Genomic DNA, 23,696 nt, shown 5'->3' with positions numbered 1-23,696 from the left:
TGAATATTTAAAAACGATAATTTTCTTTTATTTTTACTTTTGTATGTACATTTATCATATTGCCTGTCTGGTATTAGATATGACATTTATTTTTCATCATTAGATAAAAAACAGTTGTGCAAACTTTTTGCTTTTGTTGTTCTATCTGTTACAAAAATAACACACCAATTAAAGTATGTCTCACATTAATTTAATCGATATTTTTCAACATAAAATTTAACCTTAATTTAAGTATTTTCTGGTTCTTATTAGAAGACACTACTCACATATTAGTTTTCAATAAGACTTCACTAATGAAGGTTCTACAATGGAGTATTCATGGCTGTTTATAAAAACTTTATTAATCCAAGTAACTTTTTTTGGCTCATCAAATGCATTAGACATAAACAAACAATTTATACAACAAAATAATACAGATCTTGATTTGTATCTACCGAAAAACGTAATTCCAGAATCATATATAATACGGATAGAACCGAAATTTAAAAATCATGAATTCATTGGAAAAAATAAAATGAAATTACATGTAAAAACAGCTACAAATCTAATTATATTTCATTGTGGAAAAAATATGAATATAACATTAAATTCAATAATGAATAATCAGAAGAGTATCATGATACTAACTTCTATCTATGATAAAGAAACTGAAAAATTCACAGTTGTCGTTAATGACACTATGCCAGCTAAATCAGTTACTGAATTAGTAGTAGATTTTTCTGGAATTTTATCGAGTGATATGAAAGGATTTTATTCTTTTGTTTACTGGAAATATATGAATATATTTATGCAGAATGAAACTTTGTTGTAAGTCAATAATCGTCTCATTATTTTTTTTTTTTTTATTAAATATAATTAAGTATCATTTTTTTAGAATATCTTGAAAATTATTATTTTGCAAGTAAAATGATAAATTATCACAAATAATTTCAGGAATGTAGCAGGAACTCATTTTCAACCCACCTATGCACGTTACGCTTTTCCTTGTTTTGATGAACCTTATTACAAAGCTATGTTTACAATTGTCATTCGACGGCCGATATCATTTTTATCTTTATGTAATTTGCGATTCAACAAAACTAATTTAATGTAAGCATTATCAATATTCGAAATTAATTTAAAACAATACAAATATTTACAATAAATTATTTTTTCTTTCGTCTAGAGATAATAATACAGCATCTGATGTATATAAATCAGATATACCAATATCAACATATCAAATATCATTTTTCATATTGGAATTTACTTGTATTAATAATACTCAGGCTACAGTTCAAGTTTGTGCGCAATCCCTGAATAATAAGTATTTGTCAAAGGCTTTACAAGTTGGTGAAAAAACTCGAAATTTTTTTTCAATACTCTTGAATGAATCCTATCAATTGCCACTGGTTACAATGATTGGAATTCCTAATAAAACTCCTGAAATCACTGCGAGTTCTACATTTCTTACTTTTAACGAAAATAGGTTTCTCTATGATCCAAAGGTTACCTCAGATATTGATTATGAGAGGATAATTACTACAATTATTCAGGGATGGGCTTCTATATGGTTTGGACATATAGTGACTCCAGAAAAATGGGATTATGTTTGGCTTAATGAAGGAATTGCTACTTATATATCATATTATGCTGCTTCTGCGGTAAAGACATCCTAAAATAATCAAGAATTCATTTATAAGTTATAAAATGTATTTTTCCTGTCCATAGACTAAACTCAGTTTAACTTCCATGCAACGAGTTATAATCGATCAAGTACATCCTGCTCTTCTTGAAGATGGAATGGGTTTTTCGAAATCTTTGACTCGAAAAATTACAACATTGGAAGAGACTGAGCAGGTTCAAGATAATATTATATCTTCCAAAGGATGTAGTATTGTTCGAATGATACATTTAATGCTTGGAACACAAGTTTTTAACTCAGCTTTGATTAACTACGTAACTTCAAGGTAAATCGTAAAATATTTAATTCAACATCAAACATGTATTAATTTGATTTATTCAACAGAAAAACTAAAACATCAACTCCAGCTAACTTTTGGTTTTCCTTTCAAAACTCTATCAATCGTTTTCACCTTAAACTTCCAGTAAATTTGAAAACAATTATGAACTCCTGGACAATTTATCCGGGATATCCTGTTCTTCATGTAAATAGAAAAAATAATAAAATTGAATTGCGTCAACAAAGATTTTCTATTAATAACTTAGATTCAATCTCCGACGACACTGTATGGTGGATTCCATTGACTTGGACAACTGTAAATGTTTCGAATTTTGAAACTACTAGTCCTAAATATTGGTTTCATAAAAGAAAAGAAGTAATAAACTTAAACCATAATGCAAGCGAATGGGTGATATTTAATGTTCAACAATCAGGTGAAGTAAAAGACTATATGATAACTAGACTATATCATAACTATAAATTAATATTTAATTGGTATGTCTATATTCAGGCTTTTATCGGGTCAATTACGATCTAGAATTATGGTCACAAATAATTAATGAATTAAATGCGAAGAAGAAAAAAATCATTCCACCAATAAATCGTGCTATGATTATTGATGATTTATTTAATTTAGCAAGAGCTGAAATGGTTCCGTATGCTGTTACTTTAGCAGGTGTTTCATATATTTCACAGGAAACTGAATATTTACCGATTAAAGCAGCTCTTACTGGACTTCAATATCTTTATGAACGTTTCGCAGGACGAGAATATAATATCCTTTTTAATGTAAGTACTGAATAGTCTATGTTACCTTGAATAAATTTTTCTATACTCAATTATTTTTAAAACATTAATTTTATTTTTATACAGAATTTTTTTTTACAACTAATTTTACCAATTTATATAAATTTGAATAACTTGGAGACACAAGGAAAATCTTCATCAATGAATTTTGTGGAAAAAGACATAAATGAGTGGGTTTGTAAACTTGGCTATGAAAAGTGTAATCAGAATATGCTAAAATATTTTTATAAATGGAAAAATGATTCGACATACGTGTAAGATACAATATTCAATTTACAAAAGAACGTAGATGATTTCAATATAAATAAATTAAAATTTTATTCGTAAATTAATTATAGAATTCCAAAAAATAAAAAAAGTCTTGTATATTGTACTGCAATAGAAAATGGACTTCTTGAATATATAATTGGCTTCTACTTTGACGTTGATAATGCAATTGAAAAAAATATTGCCAAAAGAGCATTAAATTGTATATCCGATAAGAGATCTTTAACAAGGTAGGATTAATAGGAGAAGAAACATTTGTTTTAGTATTTAATTATTATCAACATAATTTTTTTTTTTTTAGTTTATTAGAATCTGCAATAAAAAATGAAGGATTTTTTTACATTAACAAACAACAAACTATTGAAACATTTAAAGCAATAGCTCAAAGTAATTATAAAAATGCTGAATTCATTTTAGAATTTATCTCATTCTTTAGGGAAGCCGTGCTCGACTAGTGAGTATTAGATATTTATATATTTTTTTCATAATAAGACAAATTATTCTTTATTAATACTATTTTTTTAGTTTTCAAGATCAACTGATTATTGCTGATATAATACATGCAGCATCTAAACAACTTTCCACACCGGAAAGTATTAAGAAACTAGAAAATTTCATTAATGATAACAGCATTCATTTTGCAATTATTCATGATCATTTGATAGCAGCATTGAAGTATGCAAAATCTGAAGTTGATTTTTATGAAAGAAATTATCAATCGATTGTAAATTGGATTAATGAAAACGAGTTAAATTTTCGGACATCATTATTGGATACTGCAAAAAAACTTAACTTCAAGCATATACAACAAATATTGAAATTTGAAAAAAATAAACGTGAAGACGATCTTCTTCAAGCCCTAAAAATAATACAGAACTTTTCGAAATTCGATTATTATTCTGCAAAACAAGTGTTAAACTTTATTAAATATCTCGATGACAAGTTTACCGGAAGATGCATTTCAGACTCTTTTAGAAATTATATTATGGAAATTATAACGCCGGTATATAATAAATTACAATTTGAAGAGAAACTATACGAAAATACTGAAGATAAACTATTGAGAATAGAGATAATAAAATATGCGTGCTTATTAGGAAATGCAAACTGCAAACAAAGATCAAAGCAATTATTTAATAATTGGCGAACGAATTCATCAGCATTATTTCCTGTAAATCTTCGTAGAATAATATTATGTACTGCAATAAAGTGGGGAAATGAAAATAACTGGTTTTACCTTTGGGCTCAATATACAAAAACAAGTCTACCAAGTGAGAAGGATGTAATGCTCCAAGCTTTAGGATGTACACAAAATCGTACCATTATCAACAAACTCTTAATATTTGCTGTATTATCTAATCTTGAAATAGAAGAAAACTTGAAGATTTTTTCATCAATTTATGCATCGGGACTAAATGGCATGGAGCAAACTCTTGATTTTATGTTTAAAAATCGGACGATCATATATAATTACTATAAGAATGACAGCATTATTAAAAATATTTTTGAAAGGCTGTCAAATCATTTGACTACTAGAAATTTGTTATATAAATATTCTAGTCTGGCAATTGCATATGGGAAAAAATATCCCAAAATCGCAGAGTCTTTAGAAAAATATCTATTTGTGGCTAAAACTGAGTTATTGAAATTTGATAATCTAAGTTTACAAGCATTCAAATGGTTGTGTTCTATATATCCTGGTAAGAATCCACTTCCAAAAAGTATAGTTCCACAAAAATATGAAATTTATTTGATTACATATTTCAATCCAGACATTTTAAATTTCGATGGATTTGTAAACATAACACTAGATATTTTAAATGACACTTCATACATTGTTCTCAATGTCGGTAATTTAACCATTTCTTCTGTAACAATTCATTTTATTAAAGATTTACGTGCCATTCCGTTAAATGGCAGTCCTCTGAAATTAAATAATAAATTCATCATGGCTTTAAACATGACTGTAGAAGCTGGAACACAATTATTAGTATGTATTTCATATAAAGGATACTATAATAATGTCCCGAACGTATTTTATCGTTCTTATTTTACTGATAAAAATGGACATAAGCATTGGATAGCTGCTACACAAGTACAAAAGTATGGAGCTCTAGAATTATTTCCCTGTTTTGATGATACCTATTTCAAAGCTATGATTCAACTTAATATTAAGAAACCTGATCTCTACTATTCATTCACTAATATGAAATTAGATTCATTTGATTATTCCATTGATCAGTTTGGTGATGTGGATTACTATAAAACAACTCAACCAATGTTACCTAATGATATTACGATTATAATAACTGATATAAAATATTTCACGGATACTCCAACTGGTTTTAAAATTTGGCTACGTCCACGTCTTGTTAAAGAAAATATTTATCAATCACATACCTCTTCTTTTCAATCAAAGGATGATCTTGGATGGATTTTAGTAAACCGCGAGCAAACAGGATTTTATTATGTGAATTGTAATTGGATAACTTGGGAAGAAATATTTGAAATGTTAAAAAGAGAAAACTTCGGAGGAATATCCGTGAACGATAGAGCTCAAATAATTAATGATCTGTATAATTTAGCCAAACAAAAATATATTTCCTTAAATATATATTTAACTGGAATAGAATATCTTATTAATGAAAGAGATTTATTCCCTTGGAAAGTATTTTTAGAATCTTTCAGCTATATATGGAATAAATTTGACAATCCAGACATAAATAATGGTTTGAAAATTTACTTATCACAATTAATGAAACCCACTTATCAATATCTCGGTTTTACAAGTAAAAAAAACGATACTCGATCAAATAAAGAGTTAAGAGTATTAATTTTATCATGGGCCATTTATCTGAACTATTCTGACTTTATTAACGAATCGATAACTGTATTTAACCAATGGCGAGCTAATCCTGATGATTCTTCGTTAAATAATATTCTTCATCCTTATGAGATCATCTGCAATGCTTTGAAAAATGGAGATTTTGATGAATGGCAATTTGTATGGCAATACACTTTAACAATGGAAAATAATTTGATGAAAATTTGTCTAATTCGTACTCTTGCATGTACCCACAATAAGACAGCTTTAAATATTTATTTACAACATATCTTTTCTGACAACAATTGGATGAATACCAATATGAAAAAATTAGCACTCGCATCTATAAATGATAATATAAAAGATGGATTCGATACAATTTTGAATTTTTTACTGGACAATGATTACAAGAATAACGTCTCGTAAGTATAAAATATTTAATAATCAAACATTACAGAATAAAATTATATTGTTTATAATTTTTTCAAAAACACTAATTAAATGAATGTTGTAGCTGGAGCGTTGTCAGTACTGTATTGATGCCTCAGATTATAAAATATCCTTTGACAGCTTCCCAATTAACAAAGGTTAGAAATAAATTGAAAAATTTTTAAAAGTTTATAGATTTAGCACTAATTTTTATTTTTCAACAGTTGATGTCAATCGTGAACAAGAATAATAAAAATATAAGTGGTCTGAATATAAAGTACTACAAACAATTAATGGATTTATCAGAAAATGCAAGATGGTATACGTATTGTAAAGCTGACGTTGAAAAATGGTTAGTGAAAAGAGGATTTCTCACGAATTCTAATATTTTAAAAGATACTGTTATCAATGGTAATGAAGAATTGAAAAACCATCATACAAAAAATTAAGAATAACTTCTTAGATGTTAATATTAACTATTATTAAGTTTTGGAGTAGTTTTTTATAATTTTTAATATTTTATTTGATATTAGCGTATAAAATAGTAATAATTATGGAGGTAAATATACAGATATTCATTTTAGATTAACATTTTTACTAATACAGTATAAAAAGGAAATTTAACGAAATATATTTTTTAAGTTAACTCATAGCATATCTATTTCAAAGGCAATGAGTATTAGTAGTGAAAGCCCATAAAAAATGACTGATAATATTTATTGGTACTTTTATCCTCATGAAGTCATAATTATACAAGATCAATTATTAGATATTGTTTTTGATAACTTACTAGTGAATTCACAATTTTATATTTTTATTATTTTAATAAAAATATAAATATTACTATTATAATTCTGATTGTTTTTTTCTGCAATATTAGAATATTCATTTCATCTTATTGATGCTTGTCTCACATTATCCACGTGTTAATATGAATATCATAACGAAAAATTAATTTTTTTATACAATGTCTTATTTTAAGAATGATATGTTTAGTATATTATTTGATAATTCAAGATGTTCGATACAATTTATTAGACGTATGTTGATTTATTTGAGTTTAATCTTTACATTAAAATATAGGGTAATTATTGGCAAAATTTACAAGAGGTGATGACGCAATTAAAAAATTATCATAACAAATAATCATCGATTAAATAATGACTATACAAACTATAATGGTTAAATATGAATTCATTGAAAAACTTAGGAATTTTTTTTCTTTTTTTCCGAAATGACATTTTATTTATGATTCTTGTAATAGTTAATACTTTTTAAAGAAAGTCTGAAAATTTTTTAATTATTAAAAACTCTTAAAGCGTTCATGATGATTTTTTACAACGAATTGTTACATTATTACTGAAGATCATTTAATTATAGAGAGAATTCTTTCTATCGAATTTCGGGGGAAAAAGCTGAACAGTCAGTAACTTTTAGATGCACTGCCAATTAACATAAATCCAGGATTTAATTTAAGTGGTATCATTTTTTACATAGAAGTTCATTGAGCTTCAACAGGTTTCTTGTCTCGCATTGAAAATTTACACTCTAAATATAACACTTCATTGACGTCGAAGAAGCAGAAGTGTAAACATTATTTTAAACTTAAAAAAACAAAGTATCTACACACTTATAAAAATATGTAAATGAAAAGGACAAATATTTCAATAAAATTGTAATAGAAAATTACATTCTTACAGTAACAATTTCAAATACAATAGAATCGTGCAAACAATTATCAGTGCATGAATTTTATCAAATTCACTGTATAAAAGCATCTGGGTATATTGAATATGTTCAGTTTTCAAAGATTAAATTATTTAATCATCTTTAGTTATTTGTAGCGAATAAATACTATTTCCCATTAATTGAAAATTGAAATTATCTGAATAAACCTTGAACTTCTCTTAACATCTGTACAAATATCTCAGTTATTTTTTTAATCTATGAACTAACTAACTATTATGTTTTATGAACTTTATCTATTCTTAATTCTGTTAAGATATTGAATGGTTTATATTCAAAAATAAAGCTATTTATATTCTTTTATGTGTGATTTAATGAATTTTATTTTCAATGATTTTAAATTTTTTAACTTATAATACATAAAGAAAAATTTACATTATAAAAGCGAACAATCATTATTGTTTTTATAGCTGAAACACAAAAAAATAAAAAATAGTTCAAAACATCGTGATTTAAACATAAAAGTAGTGAGACTGTCTTTATAATTTCAAAGTGCGAGACATAAAGGATAATTCTGATTATTTTTATAGCTGTGACTTTATTTAAAATGAGATAAGAACCATTAATTTTCACAAATTGACATTTTAGTTAAATTATTATTTATGTTTCAAATTCTCTTGAAGTTTATATAAATGATTTTTTTCACCAGTTTATAATTAGATAATTTCGTATTATCGACTGTTGTGGTAAGAGAACACCTGTATCAAATACTCGTTCTATATCAAACTTCTGACGATCAAGACTATCAAAAATGGAATCTTCATTACTATTATTTGCAACAGTGTTTATTAAAATTGGTCTTTCATTTTCAACAAATTCCATTTTTATTTCATTTGTATCAGACAATGAAATAAATACAGAAAATGGTAATCAGAATTTCATTTTACAACCTAAAGAATGGGAATTTTTATGGCTTTCAGAAGCATTTATTTCTTATTTCAAATTTTCTTCTAGAGAGGTAAAATGAGAGAAAAATATTGAAATCATATTATCTTAAAATTTTGTGTATTTGTTACAAAAGAAAGTTGATACATTCTATTTTCAGTTTGTTGATGATTCTGATTTGGAAAACGAATTTATAATTAATCAACTTCAACCAGCTCTCATTCATGAAGGCATGGATTATTCACATCACATAAATAAATTAGTTCACACAACAGAACTAAAATCTTTAATGATAATACAAGAAGACATTGTTAACCATAAAGGAAATTGTATCGTTAGGATGTTGCATTTGTCTCTTGGAAATTCTATCTTCAAACAAGGTTTAATTAATTACTTGCAATCAAGGTAAATTTGAAAATTTATTTTAATATAAAATTATTATGTATTAATCAATTTTATAAATTAACAAAAAACCTCTATGTATCAAGTGAATTCCAGTTAATGAGTCTAGATGATCTCTGGTATTCCTTTCAATATCAAATTAACAGACACCATATGAAACTTCCAGAAGATATAAAAAAAATTATAAATTCATGGATACATCAAACTGGATTTCCTGTTGTACATGTAGAAATTAAAAATAATATTGCTAAATTACGTCAAAATAAATATTTCCTAAATGGTTTAACTGATAATTCTGCAAATAATACATGGTGGATTCCATTAACTTGGACATCTGCAAATAAAAAAAACTTTAAGGACACCATTCCTAAGTATTGGCTACATAAAAAGGAAGATGAAATACAATTGCAAATTGAAGAAGACGAATGGGTCATTTTCAATATTCAACAAGCAGGTAACTATGTGTATTATAATTTTTAATATAATTTTTCACTTAAAATTCATTATTATGTTGTATCTAGGCTTTTATCGCGTTAATTATGATGAAGCATCATGGCATCGGATAATTTATGCATTACATTTTCATGATTTGAATAGTATATCAGCAATAAATCGTGCATCTATAATCAGTGATACATTTAATCTCGCTAAAGCTGGAATTATTCCTTTCGAAATTGCTTTAAACACCATCACTTATATCACAAGAGAAACTGATTATTTACCTATTGAAATAGCACTAAAAGAACTTGAATTCCTTTTTAAATATTTTGCTGGTCAAAGTACAAACAAAATTTTCAATGTAAGTACATCATTTTACTTTCAACATTGAATTAATTTAATATTCTTTTTTTTCTTTTATAGAAATTTTGTTTGGCATTGATCAAACCAAGTTATGATCGTTTAAGTCAATACGATCAAACAAATGGCCTTTTTTCTCGTAAGCTACAACAGAAATTAACTACTTGGGCTTGTCTTCTGGGCCATAAACAGTGCGTTCAAAATGTTTTGCAGAATTTTGAACGTTGGAAGAATAATTCTAAAATATCGTAAAATCAATTTTTGACAGATATTCATTTAATTAGATTAAAAATAAAATTTAATACTGAATTAATTGATTTTAGAATAACAAAACATGAAAAAAAACTCATGTTTTGCATCGCTGTAAAACATGACTTATCACTGAACAAAAATGGAGCGATCAGAACTATTCTCAATTATTATTCAAAGACTTCTAACATATCAGATAGAGCTATTGCTATATCATCATTGAAATGCATTAAGGATTATGAAATTTTACAAGAGTAAGCATAATTAAAACAAAACATTATTTTAAAACATAAATTCATTGTTGTAATTTTATCATTTTTAGAATATTACTGATGCTGTTGAGTAATCGTAGCGAAAATGTTATACAAAAGCAAGAAATTCTTTATGCTTTTAAAGTGATTGCAATAAATAGTTACAGAGATGCTGAATTTATATCTGATTTTATTGTTACACATCATGATATAATGCTTAAATAGTAAGTATTAACATTAAATTATGTCTTGTTTATCATATGCTGCTTATTTTTAATTTATTTTTTTTCAGTTACGGTAATAATGATATTTTCATCGAGATACTAGAATCATTATTTGAGTTACTTCATGTAACGAAGAACTCGGAGACACATTATGGTTATCAAGTTAATATTGGAGATGAATTGTTTCAGACTGTAGATACCACATTTAAAAAAAATACATACCATAATGATTTTTATACAAATTATTATCCACGTATTATTAAGTGGATAACAAATAATATATATTTTATATCACTGGAAATTGAAAGAGATGCCAAAAATACCACGGAATTACTTGAAGTAATTGAACGTTCTAATCAACTTTTAACATCATTTTATGAAACAAATTTATCTACAGATAACTTATTTATATCAACAAGCTTAAATAATTCTTTTCTGAATGCGAGTTATTTCTTTTGGAAAAGAACTTTTAATGATTGGGCGAATCTTCAAAGTAGAATAACTTCCTTAAATGATCGAAAAATTTTAGAGTATCATATGTTAAAAATTGTATCGCCGATTTTTGATAAACTTGGATTTGAAGAAAAATCGGATGATACTTACGAAGATAAAGCTTTAAGAAATGATGTAATTGATTGGGCATGTAGATTAAATCATCCAGATTGTATTTTAAAATCTTTAAAATTATTCAAAAGCTGGAGATCACCGTTACATTCACCAATTCCAACAAATATTCAAAAAACAGTATTTTGTACTGTTATAAAATATGAATTTGAAGATATGCGATTTTTCATAAGAAGATATCTACGAACAAAAAATCCTCACCAAAAATTAGCTATTGAATATGCTCTAGGATGTATAAGTGATGTTGAAACCATTCAAAATATCTTATCAATAATATTAAATATTTATTATTTACGAATAGAACACCGACTGAGGATTATTTATTCAATCAATTATTACGGAGGATTTGGATTGCAAGAAATTCTTAGATATTTGTGTGTTATAAACCCTCAAATACCTAAAGATATAGAAGAAATTGATCAATTACATGAAATATTAAACAAAATATCAACTTATATATCAACTCATGAACAAATTGTATTGTTTCAACAGTGTCTTAATTTTTACTCAAACTCAATAACAGATTCATCTTTAATATCGTTTATAGATCAAATTATTGATGAATTAAATCAGTTCGATGTTTACAGTAAAAATTTTCTAACATGGTTAAAAACTACATATAAAAATTTCGATTATCGTCTACCTAAAAATCTTAAACCAATCGAGTATGAATTGTCTATATTTCCTGACTTTAATAATTTCTACGGTTCAGTTAAAATAACATTAGATGTATTATACGATAGTGATCGTATTGTTCTACATGCGACTGATTTGTGGATTGCTGAAATTAATGTTCATAGTTTAAGTACTGATCAATCCATTAGTGTACTATTTTTTTTGCAACAGCTGGATGGAAGGTGCGAAATTTATTTAGACTCTGTTATAAAAAATGGTACAAAATTAGTTGTAACGATAACGTATGGTGGGTTGATTAATGAAAAAAAATATGGAATCTATCATCTTCTCAACAATCAAGATAATACTGATTGGATAATTACTACACACTTCCAAATGTCTCATGCTCGTCGGGCATTTCCTTGTTTTGATGAACCTTCCTTTAAAGCCAAATTTAAAATAAAAATTCTTCGGCCAAATGATTTTATATCAATCAGTAACATGAACATTATCCTTTCTACACCTTCGCCTATAAAAATTAATTGGACTTGGGATGTTTATGAAGAGAGTGATATAATGTCAACATATTTAGTTGCTTTTATTATATGTAAACACAAGACAGTCTTTGCACATGAAAATCATTTAAAATATTGGTCTCATCACAATTCAACTCCCTATGCTAAATATTCATTAGAGGTTGCTTATAAAGCAATAGAAATAATGTCTGCTTATACAGAAATATCACTTCCTCAGAAAAAAATAGACTTTGTAGAAATTCCAGGATTTGATATGTTAGGTATGGAGAACTGGGGTATTGTTATATTAGATGATCAACTTCTATCACTTTCATCCACTCGTTTAAATGCAAATACACTTCAAGTAATCACATTTAAAGAATTTATCGTGGCACATGAGATTGCTCATATGTGGCTTGGAAATTTAGTTACTTGTGAAACATGGGAATACTTTTGGCTCAATGAAGGATTTGCAAGGTACTTCGAATGGAAAATAATGGATACTATTCAACCACAATTAAAATGGATAGAAAAATTCATAGTTAATATACAACAAGCTGCATTAACACTTGATTCTCAGACCTTTAATTTACCATTGAATAATAAAAAACTGACTTTAATTACTCTGGAAAATGTAAACAAATATGATAACTCAATTCTCATTCATTATAAGGCTCCGTGCATTGTTCGAATGATGCATCATGCATTTGGAGATAAAATATTTAGGACTTCTATCAAGTATTATCTTCAAGAAAATATGTGGAGCACTGGTACACCATCAAAATTGTGGAGTGCAATAGAAAAAGTATTTCACACAATGGATTACAAAACTAAAGAACCAGTAGCAACAATGATGGAATCATGGACGTCTCAACCAGGATATCCTATAGTTCACGTGAATAGAACTGATGGACAATTAATTTTCAAACAAGAACGATTCCTTTTTAAAAGGGAAACCGAACCAACGGAATTATATTGGATCCCAATTACTTTTACAACTAAATCCAAACCAGTTTTCACAAATACTTTACCAGCCTTTTGGATGGGATCACGGACAGAGTCTAAATCATTGCCAAGATCCAGTTATGATGAATGGATTATTGTAAATATTCAACAGACAGGATTCTACCGTGTTAATTATGATGTACATACCTGGAATAATATATTTAAAGCTTTAAATCAAAATGATTTTGGAGGAATTCCTGAAATCAATAGAGCACAGATACTTGATGATCTCTTTAATTTAGCATATGCAGATTACATTTCTTATGAATTAGCTTTTACTGGAGCAAAGTATCTGAGCAAAGAGAGAGGTTATCTTCCTTGGAAAGTATTTTTCAATAGTATGGAAAATTTATATGACAAATTTGATAATTTCACTATAACTGTGAAATTAAAACAATATATTAGAGATTTAATAACACCTTATTATTATGATATTCAACCTGAAAACAATTATATTTTTAATCATAAAGATGATCTTAATATAGTACAAATATTGGTGTGGGCTCGTAAAGTTGATTTAAATCCCTTAGTGGCTAAATCATTAAAAAAATTTAAGGACTGGCCGAAAAATTATGAAATGCCTATAAATACATTTACTTTATGCAACGTTTTACAACATAGTCCATATTCTGTATGGGAATTTTTGTGGAACCGATATTTCAAGACAACTTATAAATCAGAAAAATTAACTCTTCTTCAGAGCTTCGGTTGTTCAAGAAATGTAACTACACTTACTGAGTTTATAAGATTTGTAGTATTGAATGACACCCTGCAAACTAAATTCGAATTTAAAGTTGCACTTGCATCAATATTTTATGAGGAACGATATTCAACAGATGCTATTTTAAATTTTTTTATTCTTTATCATGAGGAATTGAATGCTAAGTAAGTGTAGACAGTTTTTAATCATTCATCATGGATTTTATTCTGCTTTAATTCTAATCTAATGTTTTTTACTAGATCTCTTTGGAATAAAGTTCACTTACTACTATTGGCAATTTCAAGAAATGTTTATACTTCTCATCAGATTCAACAGGTATTACAAAAAAAAAATTAAAACTTTTTGTTATATTATCAAATTATTTATTGAATAAATATTTCTCTTTTATTTTCAGTTAAAAAAATTGATTGATATTTTAAAAAATAAAAATGACCAAATTAGGAAACAATTTCAGGATAATTTGTCTCAAATATTAATTAAAAAACAATGGTTCGACAACCATATCTTTGATATTATACAATCGTTAACTAAGCTAGAAGTAATTCGTTGATAGTTATATTTGATATAAAATTATTTTTATATCCAAAATCGATAATTTAACTATCAATTAACTTTAATGGTAGAAAGAAAAATATTTCAAGTTTATTAGTTTTATTTTGTATAGATTTTAACGATACTATTTTAAACCAAAGCAATGTTAACATTCAGTATGATATTTATTGGATAAATCTTTTCATTGTCAGTATTGATCAACAGATCATTTTTGTAAAAAATTAATTATTATCTAATTAATTTGATCCTACTTTATATAAAAAAGTATTCGTTCATCAAAAGTGAAAGGTTTTAATCTTTAATTTAATATGTAACTTTTCTTTTATGGCCTTCACTTGATTCCTGGCTCAATGAATTCATATTACCTGAAAAAAAAAAAAAAATTTACTAAATATTATTTACCAATACAAAGAGATAATTATTATCAAATACACATTATTTCAGGTAAATCATTAAATTGTATTTAACCGAATTTCTAAATATTATTTGTTATTAATTATTGCACAATACAATGATTAAAAATATTTGTTAAAGGAAATAATTAATTTTAATGTACCAGGAAAACTTTGATTCGTTTTGACAATATAAATGATTTATAATTTATTGTGATCACTGAATTTTATTTGAAAAAATTTACTCCTATAATCAGTGTTATTACAGCCTTCGAATGTATCCGAGTTACAAAAATGAAGTTTTTATATAAATTTTTGATCATTTCAACTTATCAATTGATATTTCTTATTTCATTATCATTAATGCAACCAGTTATAAATAAAAATACTAATCGCATTGAGAATATTAAAACAGAAAAATCTTCAAATAAACCAGGTGTAGTTCCGAAACGGTATAATATTATATTTCGTTTAAATAGTGACTTTAGTTTTGTTGGAGAAGTTGAAATTCAAGCACAAGTTATTTTGGAAAATAATCAAATTGTACTTGATCATGGTAGTAATATTGTTATAAATTCATTATCTATTACCAATAATGAAACAGTAATTAACATATCATCTAAAAACTATGTTAAAAAGAAAGAAAAGCTCAGTTTTTATTTAAATGATACTCTACCAGTTGATTCAACAGTTACAATAAGCATTTCTTATACTGGAGATTTGTCGAAACATATTAAAAGTCTTATGCCGTTTTCTTATTGGAATAAAGATCAAGTATTAAAGTAAGTAAATCATTCATAAAAATTAGCATAAATGGATTGATAATTTATTTAATAAGTTTACTACTTTTAGAAAAATCAAAACTCTACGATATGAATTATCCTCAGCAAAAGAAGTTGTTCCTTGCATTAATTGTCATTGGAGAGATAAATCGGAGGTAAACATTTCAATAACGATTCGACGTCCTAAGACATTTATTCATCCAAAACATCGCTTGCCTGTCAATGTGTAAGTAATTATGATAATTACCAGCGTTTTTTTATAAATTGATAAGGAAAAAAAAAGCAAAATATTAAAAAAAATTAATAAATCCAGCGTTAGTTTTAGGTCTCATGGGTATGCTTTAGAGAAATATAATCTTCTTGAACCAAGAACAATAAATATTATACCGTTTCTGATAACTGAAATTGGAAAACCAAGTATGAGAAACTGGATTGAAAAATACAATTTCAAACTATGGTCTCCTACAATTGAATCACTTCGAGGACAAAATTATATTACAATAGATGAAGTAAATCGTTCATTAATAATTGATTATTTATTTAATTTATCACGTACAAATTTGATCGGGTATGATGTAAGTTTATCAGCCGCTCAATATTTAGTGCAAGAAAGAAGTTATCTACCATGGAAAACAGCTTTCAAACATTTTGAACTCCTAAGTAACAGATTAATCGGAAGTGATCTTGAACAAAAATGGAAAAAATATTTGTTCTCAATTTTGAATGGAATTTATTATGAGCTTGGATTTACAGAAGATGTTGATGATAGTAAAGAGAAAAAAATGTTGAGAAGTGATATTATAAAATGGACATGTTGGTTATCACATTTTGATTGTATTTCTCGTTCATCTCAGATATTTAATAACTGGAAATTGAATGGATCGAAATCAGTTTCGACCATGTTGCAGCAGACTGTCTTTTGTAGTGCAATAAAATGGGGATCTGATGATGACTGGAATTTCCTCTGGGCCAAGTATTTACAGACAAATGTTACAAGTGAAAAGAAGGCAATTCTACATGCTTTAGGTTGTACAGAGAATCCTAAAATAATCAATAAATTATTAACGAGTGCAATAACAAAAGATTCTGGAATTCAACTTAAAGATAGCCGAAGTGTTTTCATTTCAGTGTATTTTTCTGGACCAATAGGAGCTATGGAAGTCACTAATTTCATACGACATAATCGTCAGAAAATGCTGAAGTACTACAAAAGTGACAATCGAAAACTATGGAAGATTCCATTTATTCATATGTTACGGAATAATTTCAAATTGTTTAAGAGATACGATCCAAAAATCTTCGAATTTTTGAGCTATAAGTATCCTGATGATGACAGACATTTGCCAAGAAAAGTCAAACCACTAGAGTACCACATTCGTATAATTCCTGATCTGAAGGCAAAAAATTCTGCATTTGGTGGCTCTGTAAGTATGGTGCTAGAGATTTTGAATCATACGTCCTGCATTGTTTTACATGCCAAAGACTTGTTCATATCAAAAATTAATGTTTATAATTTTCATAGTTCCATTCCTTACGTAATATTGAACTATTCTTATGATAACTATGACAAACTTAGTATTTATCTTGGCACGATTGTCAGCTCTGGGTCTCGATTAATTCTTGATATTGAATACACTGGTTTTATAAACGAAAAACAAATTGGATTATTTCAAGGTTCTTATGAAGATAAAAATGGAAATACTCATTTATTTGCTGCTACTCAGTTAGAAAAAATTTACGCTCGACAGATTTTTCCCTGTTTTGATGAACCAGCATTAAAAGCGACATTTAAAATCAGTATCATGCGACCTAATTATTACTCTACACTTAGCAATATGAAGTTAAAGCATTCTGTTGCCTCTGGAAAATCAAACTGGACTTGGGATCATTATGAAAAAAGTATCCCTATGTCCACTTATCTTGTTGCTTTTATTATCTTTGATTATAAATACAATTATACTTTAAATAATGATTATAAATTTTGGTCTTATATGAATTTAACCAATGACGGTAATCATGTTTTAAAATTAGCTCAGAAATCAATAGATTATTTAGAAGACTATACAGACTTACACTCTCTCATAAAAAAATTAGATTTTGTAATTATTCCTGACTTTCATATAGGAGGTATGGAAAATTGGGGTCTCATCACACTTGATCATTTATATCCCATAAATTTTGATAAGTCTTTTTTATCAATGTTTCATGAAAGCATCATAGTTCATGAAGTTACTCATATGTGGTTCGGTAATTTAGTAACTTGTGATTCATGGGAATACCTATGGCTTAATGAAGGATTTGCAACCTATTTTCAATGGAATATTATGGAATCAATCAGACCAAAATGGAGATGGATTGATACATTTATCGTTCATGAAATGTTCTTTGCTTTAGAAGTAGATTCGGCTGTAGATTCGAAATCAATAAATGAAAAACAGAAAGACTATATTGATGATCTTAATGACGTAAAAGCAACGTCGATTATATATATAAAAGCTGCCTGCATTATTAGAATGGTAGAGCATGCTTTTGGAGCAGAAGTATTACATCATGCTCTGAAGTATTATCTTAAGGAAAATCAATTAAAAACAGTTACACCATCAAAATTATGGGCTGCATTAGACATGAAGATACATGAAATGGGAGATATTTCCAAGATTAATCAATCTGTATCAACATTGATGGAATCTTGGACATCTCAATCAGGATATCCTGTGGTTCATGTGAATAGAGTTCATGGTAATCTGAGTTTAACACAAGAGCGGTTTTTCATTACTAAGAGAAATGAATCATCAACACAATTATACTGGATTCCAATTTCAATTGCAAGTAAAACGAATCCAAATTTCTCAAATACTTCACCAACTTTATGGATGGGATCGAAGAAAATGCTTACGTCGTTATCAATAGCTGATGATGAATGGTTTATTCTTAATGTTCAACAAACAGGATTCTACCGAGTTAATTATGATGTAATTACCTGGAAGAATTTATTCAAAGCATTAAATCAAGATAATTTTGGAGGTATTCCTGAAATTCATAGAGCTCAAATTATCAATGATTTGTTTAATTTAGCAAGAGGAGGATATATATCATATGACTTAGTAATAGCTGGATCTAAATATCTTCTAAATGAAAAATCTAAATTACCTTGGCAAGCTTTTAATGAAAATTTTCATACTCTAAATAAAGAATTGAATAATGAGGATACAACAATATACTCAAAAGAACATTTTAAAAAGTTAATATACTTTAACCGTGATGAAATTATTTCTAAAGAGTCTTTTAATAATGAACAATTAGATAAAATGAAACAGAAATTATTATACTTTTGGAGTTGTAGACAAGATTATCATAATTGCATGTATCAAGAAAGTAGTTCGGTAAGACGTTCATAATAATATAAAAGTTTTGTTGTGTGTTTGAACTTTTTTTTTTGTTTTGTATTTATGAATTTCAATGAATTTTAAATAAAAAATAGAAAAGAGTAGTCAGATAATTTTTTAAGTACATATTTTTTTATTTTATTTAAATATTCAAAAAATGTATATAAACAAGTCTATATGAAGAAACGGATTTAAGATAAATCGACAATAATTATCAAACTGTCAATTAAAAATTTAGATACAGTTGAATGTGAAAAAAATATGACTAGCATATATTTATATATATTATTTTTCTTTAAAAAAGTAGGAAATTCTATGTAACCATAATATTATTCGAGAATATTAGTCTACAGTATAAACGCTAAGCACCTTCACTTTTTTGTTATTAATTTATCCAATTATTTTTTCTATTAATTATCAATCGTTATATTGATTACTTTTCTTCCCGTCAAATTTCGAAGTTTATTATTACTCGTCGACAACTTGTTTCTTCAAAATAACTCAATTATTTTAATTCTAATAAAATAGTTTATCATACTGTATTAATACTTAAAACGCAAAAATATTAATAACCATGATAATAATAATATCATACTAAATAAAAGTAATTCCTGGAATAATTTTTGTGCTTAAATGACTTAAATATTTATTCGATAAATTATCAAATGTTAAAAAAAAACACATTTAAATTGATTTTGTGGCTGTAATATAAAAAAAAAAGATTAATTATTAACTAAAAATAAATTTTAATTCACTTAAAGCAATTCAATTGTAAAAAATTGAAGTTTCTGCGCTATTTGTATAATTTTAATTCATTAAATATGGAATGTAAAATAATTTATTAGTGTAAAATTTAAAATACCTTCAAATTTGACTCGATTTTGTATAAAAATGGAAAAAATTTTTTCGATGTAGCATTTGAAAGAATAGAAGTTTAGAATACATTGAATTTTAGTAAAAAAATATAATAGTAATTCTACATTTATAAAAAAAACATGTAACTAAAATCAATATTTCTGTTAAGATGCATGAAATCCGTTTCAACCTGATTTAAAATTCTTTAACCAATAAATAAATAATGATATGATTGATCAATATTAATTAATACAAATTACTTAACACAACTAAACAAAATTAATTATTTGTTAAATTAATAATTGTAACTTTTTTTGATAAATTTTAAATTAAGACCGTAATAATAATGATTATTATAGTTGTAATAAATTAATTTGATGCACAGAGGAAGTAAGTTGAAGATAGAAATAAACGGCCTGTTTATTTTATGCAATCATTAGATTAGAAATGCATGAAATTAGTATCTATTGTTCCTTTATACCTAAACTCATTGTAGAGCTTCATTCGTTTCACCATTGGCAGCTATTTTATGCTTCGTTTGTTTTTGTACGTAGCTATACATCGTTTGAAGTGGTATATGAAGGAGCTCAACAATTTTTATAAAATTAGGTTCTAAAAAAATGGATTATTAAAATGTATTTTTAAAATGACTGATCAATATTCAAGTATCTGGAACAGATAGAAGCTGTATCTCTATAAATTATAAGATCTTAGGTACTAAAGAATAGATATATACAGTTTTTTTTTCAAGATAGAATTATGAGAGCCTTTTTAAAATTTATTTTTAATACCAAATGGAAGTTATTGTTCTCTTCCACAAATACAAGTTGTATACTATTAATTAAAAAATAAAATTCATGAAGAGAGTTAAAAGTAGTAAGAATTGTCTTACTTTAATCAGTAAAACGAGATACAACTTCTATAGTTTTATTCAACGAGAATTTCTTACCATTCTCTGCAGTGATATAACCATGTCTAATTAAAAAATCAAGAGCTACAGGAATAGACGTAGTTTTAAAATTAGGTGACAGTATCCTCTCTATACATTCATTAACCGGTAACAGCTCAAATGTTTCAACTTCTCCATCGCTATTACTTGGTACAAAATCTGGAGGTAATTCTAGGTCATAAACAAATTCCGTATTAGGAAATAAACCTCTTTCGCTTTCAAAAAATAGCGATACACAGCCTGTGCTTTTAAGTTTTTTTAATAAATGAGGAGGAATACTTCCTTCTTCTCCCGCTTCTTTTATTGCCGTCTCATCAATACCAAAACCAACACTTAAACCTCCACTGATCATATTGTCCCAAAATCCTGGCCATGTTTGTTTATTTGGACTACGTTTTTGTAGCCAAATTGATAGACCTTTCTTTGGATCATTAACATATCCATTAATATCTACACCATATTTCCGGATGCCGAATAAACCTAGAATTATAATAATTGAATTAATTAAATGGTATATCAATTTGTTTTCTATTTATGTGATGTGATTGATTTAATTGAATAATATTCTTAAATTAGATCTTCAAGCATCAAAAAATTATGAATAATGATATGGTGGATAAAAAGGTCAGTGTATTCAATCAAAGGAATAACATTATTTCAGATTATAATCTCTAGAGAGAAATAAAAAAATTATTAAAATTAGAAGACACACCTTAAGTTATCAATATTTTATAATCTTGTACATAAAAATGTACTACGTTTAAAAATAATATGAAGTTATAATTTCAATAGGCAATTTAAAAATGTATCTCAATAAAACTTGATTTAAAATCTACATGCAGTAATTATTTAAGTAACTTTTTTTAAAAACAGGGCTTTATTGTTTCATGAATTTTATAGAACTTTGTGCATTATTATGCGTAAATGGATAGAAAGGATTAATTTTAAAAAAATTTTTAATATTTACAAGTTGCAGATCGATCCATTTTAAAAAGAGGCGGAGTATTAAATTGTGCTCGGACTTCATAATATTCTTCTCTCCAACCTCTCAATGTTATAAACTTTTCTCCAGCTCTCCATTCTTGCAAAACTTCATTGACTCGTGCACTTCTTTCCCCATATCCTCTAAAGGCTGGATTAAGCTGTACACAGTCAGGTAAAACTTGAAATACCTGAAAAAATATACAAAAGATAAATATTTTCTTTTCAAAAAAATTTCCTTAACATTCCTTTTGAATATTAAATTTTATTCCTTTATTATTAAAACTCATTTCCGATCTTTTGAAATAAAAAATGGTTGGTACACTAATATCTCTTATACGTACTTGTGGATAATTTAATAATTCTTTCATGACATCAGGCCTTACAAGGCCCACCTGCTGTCCATCGACAACAAATGCTCTGCATTCTCCATTGCGAAAGCCTGAAAGAAAGAGATTCAAGTTAATATTATATTTGCAACTAAATTATTTACATATAAATCAATTATTTATTATTATTAATTAAATTATAAGTAATAAAACTACATATTGAATTCCATAAATTTGGTACTTAAATATGTGCAAACAATGGAATTGTTTATTAAATCAAATTTTCTGCTTCATTGATCGGACAAAATGAATTTTATTTTTAATCAAATGAATGTTATTTAATAGTACCTAAAAATATATCTTAAACCAAAATTATATTAATGTCTTAGCCTTGACGACTTTTGAATGCATAGAATTACGTATTACTGGTACTAGTTTTTTACATTGCTGCAAACAGATGAAATCTCAATAATATACATTTAATAAAAAGACGTCATCTAAATGTAAATAAACATTCATTTGTAATAACAATTGAACTTGTAATATCCCATACTGCCAGTTGACGATGAAGACAGTTTATTTGATGTCTATATCTATATACAAACAAAAGAAATATTGACTCATTTGGTGATATAAATAAAATAAATGAATTTATGGAAATCAAAACTAGAATGAATAGAATAAATTTAATATCGTTGAAAATATGTTTATGACGTTTTGGAGTTGTTTGAAAATAATAAATAAATATAAGTAGAAGCAACAAGAACTCGAAATCAATATCTCAACATACACAATGGAGAAAATACGTTTGATAGAATGAAATATCTAGGGCAAGCAGTCAATAATAGATGTAAATGATAAGTTTTATATTATTTTATATTACATTACCTGATAGATAAAAGCAGTTAAATTTGTTGGCAATTTTTAGTAACCGTGACATTGGTTCAGTATCACTATCAGCCATGATGCTCGTCATAGCTTGTCGCCGCGACTCGCCACAACCCCGTCAAACTCTGTAACTATATACCAATACAAACGAAATTTTTGGCCCAACCAGCATACATACATATACATTACCAATCCTTCCTATGCCTGCATTTTACCATGTATACATCCTGATAGATTCTGCGCAGTTGAATATTCACTTTTTCATTCATTTTTTATCA

The 23,696-nt window shown here is 26.7% G+C and overlaps 3 protein-coding genes across 3 annotated transcripts; 2 read left to right on the top strand and 1 right to left on the bottom strand.

Moving 5' to 3' along the window:
• Positions 1–113: 113 nt before the first annotated feature.
• Positions 114–18,076, top strand: LOC118071910 (uncharacterized). Its single transcript, XM_035091401.1, has 28 exons — positions 114–173; positions 253–807; positions 934–1,089; positions 1,166–1,643; positions 1,711–1,949; positions 2,009–2,376; positions 2,454–2,731; positions 2,816–3,003; positions 3,088–3,246; positions 3,318–3,470; positions 3,542–6,262; positions 6,355–6,427; positions 6,494–6,680; positions 8,858–8,973; positions 9,061–9,305; positions 9,389–9,756; positions 9,824–10,101; positions 10,164–10,348; positions 10,424–10,603; positions 10,672–10,824; positions 10,893–11,229; positions 11,941–14,468; positions 14,544–14,619; positions 14,699–14,849; positions 15,664–16,030; positions 16,101–16,256; positions 16,344–17,952; positions 18,062–18,076. Exons 2-28 carry the CDS (start codon positions 308–310, stop codon positions 18,074–18,076), a joined length of 12,264 nt encoding a protein of 4,087 aa, XP_034947292.1. The 5' UTR covers positions 114–173; positions 253–307.
• A 170-nt stretch (positions 18,077–18,246) lies between these two features.
• LOC118071904 (aminopeptidase N-like) lies at positions 18,247–19,428 on the top strand. The gene is made up of 2 exons (XM_035091389.1): positions 18,247–19,271; positions 19,374–19,428. Exons 1-2 carry the CDS (start codon positions 18,268–18,270, stop codon positions 19,426–19,428), a joined length of 1,059 nt encoding a protein of 352 aa, XP_034947280.1. The 5' UTR covers positions 18,247–18,267.
• A 1,236-nt stretch (positions 19,429–20,664) lies between these two features.
• On the bottom strand, positions 20,665–23,567 carry LOC118071460 (uncharacterized protein YJR142W). Its single transcript, XM_035090634.1, has 5 exons — positions 23,419–23,567; positions 22,546–22,643; positions 22,188–22,392; positions 21,221–21,700; positions 20,665–20,883 (listed from the first exon to the last, which is right to left on the bottom strand). Exons 1-5 carry the CDS (start codon positions 23,504–23,506, stop codon positions 20,759–20,761), a joined length of 996 nt encoding a protein of 331 aa, XP_034946525.1. The 5' UTR covers positions 23,507–23,567; the 3' UTR covers positions 20,665–20,758.
• Between the last annotated feature and the right edge of the window lie 129 nt (positions 23,568–23,696).

Source organism: Chelonus insularis, unplaced genomic scaffold, assembly GCF_013357705.1.
Source record: "Chelonus insularis isolate UGA/USDA-ARS -01 unplaced genomic scaffold, ASM1335770v1 contig_130_pilon, whole genome shotgun sequence".
In the NCBI taxonomy this organism is placed as follows: Eukaryota; Metazoa; Arthropoda; class Insecta; order Hymenoptera; family Braconidae; genus Chelonus; species Chelonus insularis.
Note: the sequence above shows the minus strand (reverse complement) of the source record. Positions and strands in the feature narration are given on the sequence as shown.

What these genes read in the sequence shown, in the direction of transcription:
- LOC118071910 (XM_035091401.1), top strand. Translation starts at nt 308, where the DNA reads ATGGAGTATTCATGGCTGTTTATAAAAACTTTATTAATCCAAGTAACT. An exon ending in CATATTATGCTGCTTCTGCG is followed by an intron (nt 1,644 to 1,710) that starts GTAAAGACATCC and finishes TCCTGTCCATAG; the next exon opens with ACTAAACTCAGTTTAACTTC. An exon ending in AAAAGATACTGTTATCAATG is followed by an intron (nt 6,681 to 8,857) that starts GTAATGAAGAAT and finishes CATTTGTATCAG; the next exon opens with ACAATGAAATAAATACAGAA.
- LOC118071460 (XM_035090634.1), bottom strand. Translation starts at nt 23,506, where the DNA reads ATGACGAGCATCATGGCTGATAGTGATACTGAACCAATGTCACGGTTA. An exon ending in AATTATTAAATTATCCACAA is followed by an intron (nt 22,393 to 22,545) that starts GTACGTATAAGA and finishes ATATTTTTTCAG; the next exon opens with GTATTTCAAGTTTTACCTGA. An exon ending in TTATATCACTGCAGAGAATG is followed by an intron (nt 20,884 to 21,220) that starts GTAAGAAATTCT and finishes CCATTTTTTTAG; the next exon opens with AACCTAATTTTATAAAAATT.
- LOC118071904 (XM_035091389.1), top strand. Translation starts at nt 18,268, where the DNA reads ATGTGGTTCGGTAATTTAGTAACTTGTGATTCATGGGAATACCTATGG. An exon ending in TCAAAAGAACATTTTAAAAA is followed by an intron (nt 19,272 to 19,373) that starts GTTAATATACTT and finishes TTGGAGTTGTAG; the next exon opens with ACAAGATTATCATAATTGCA.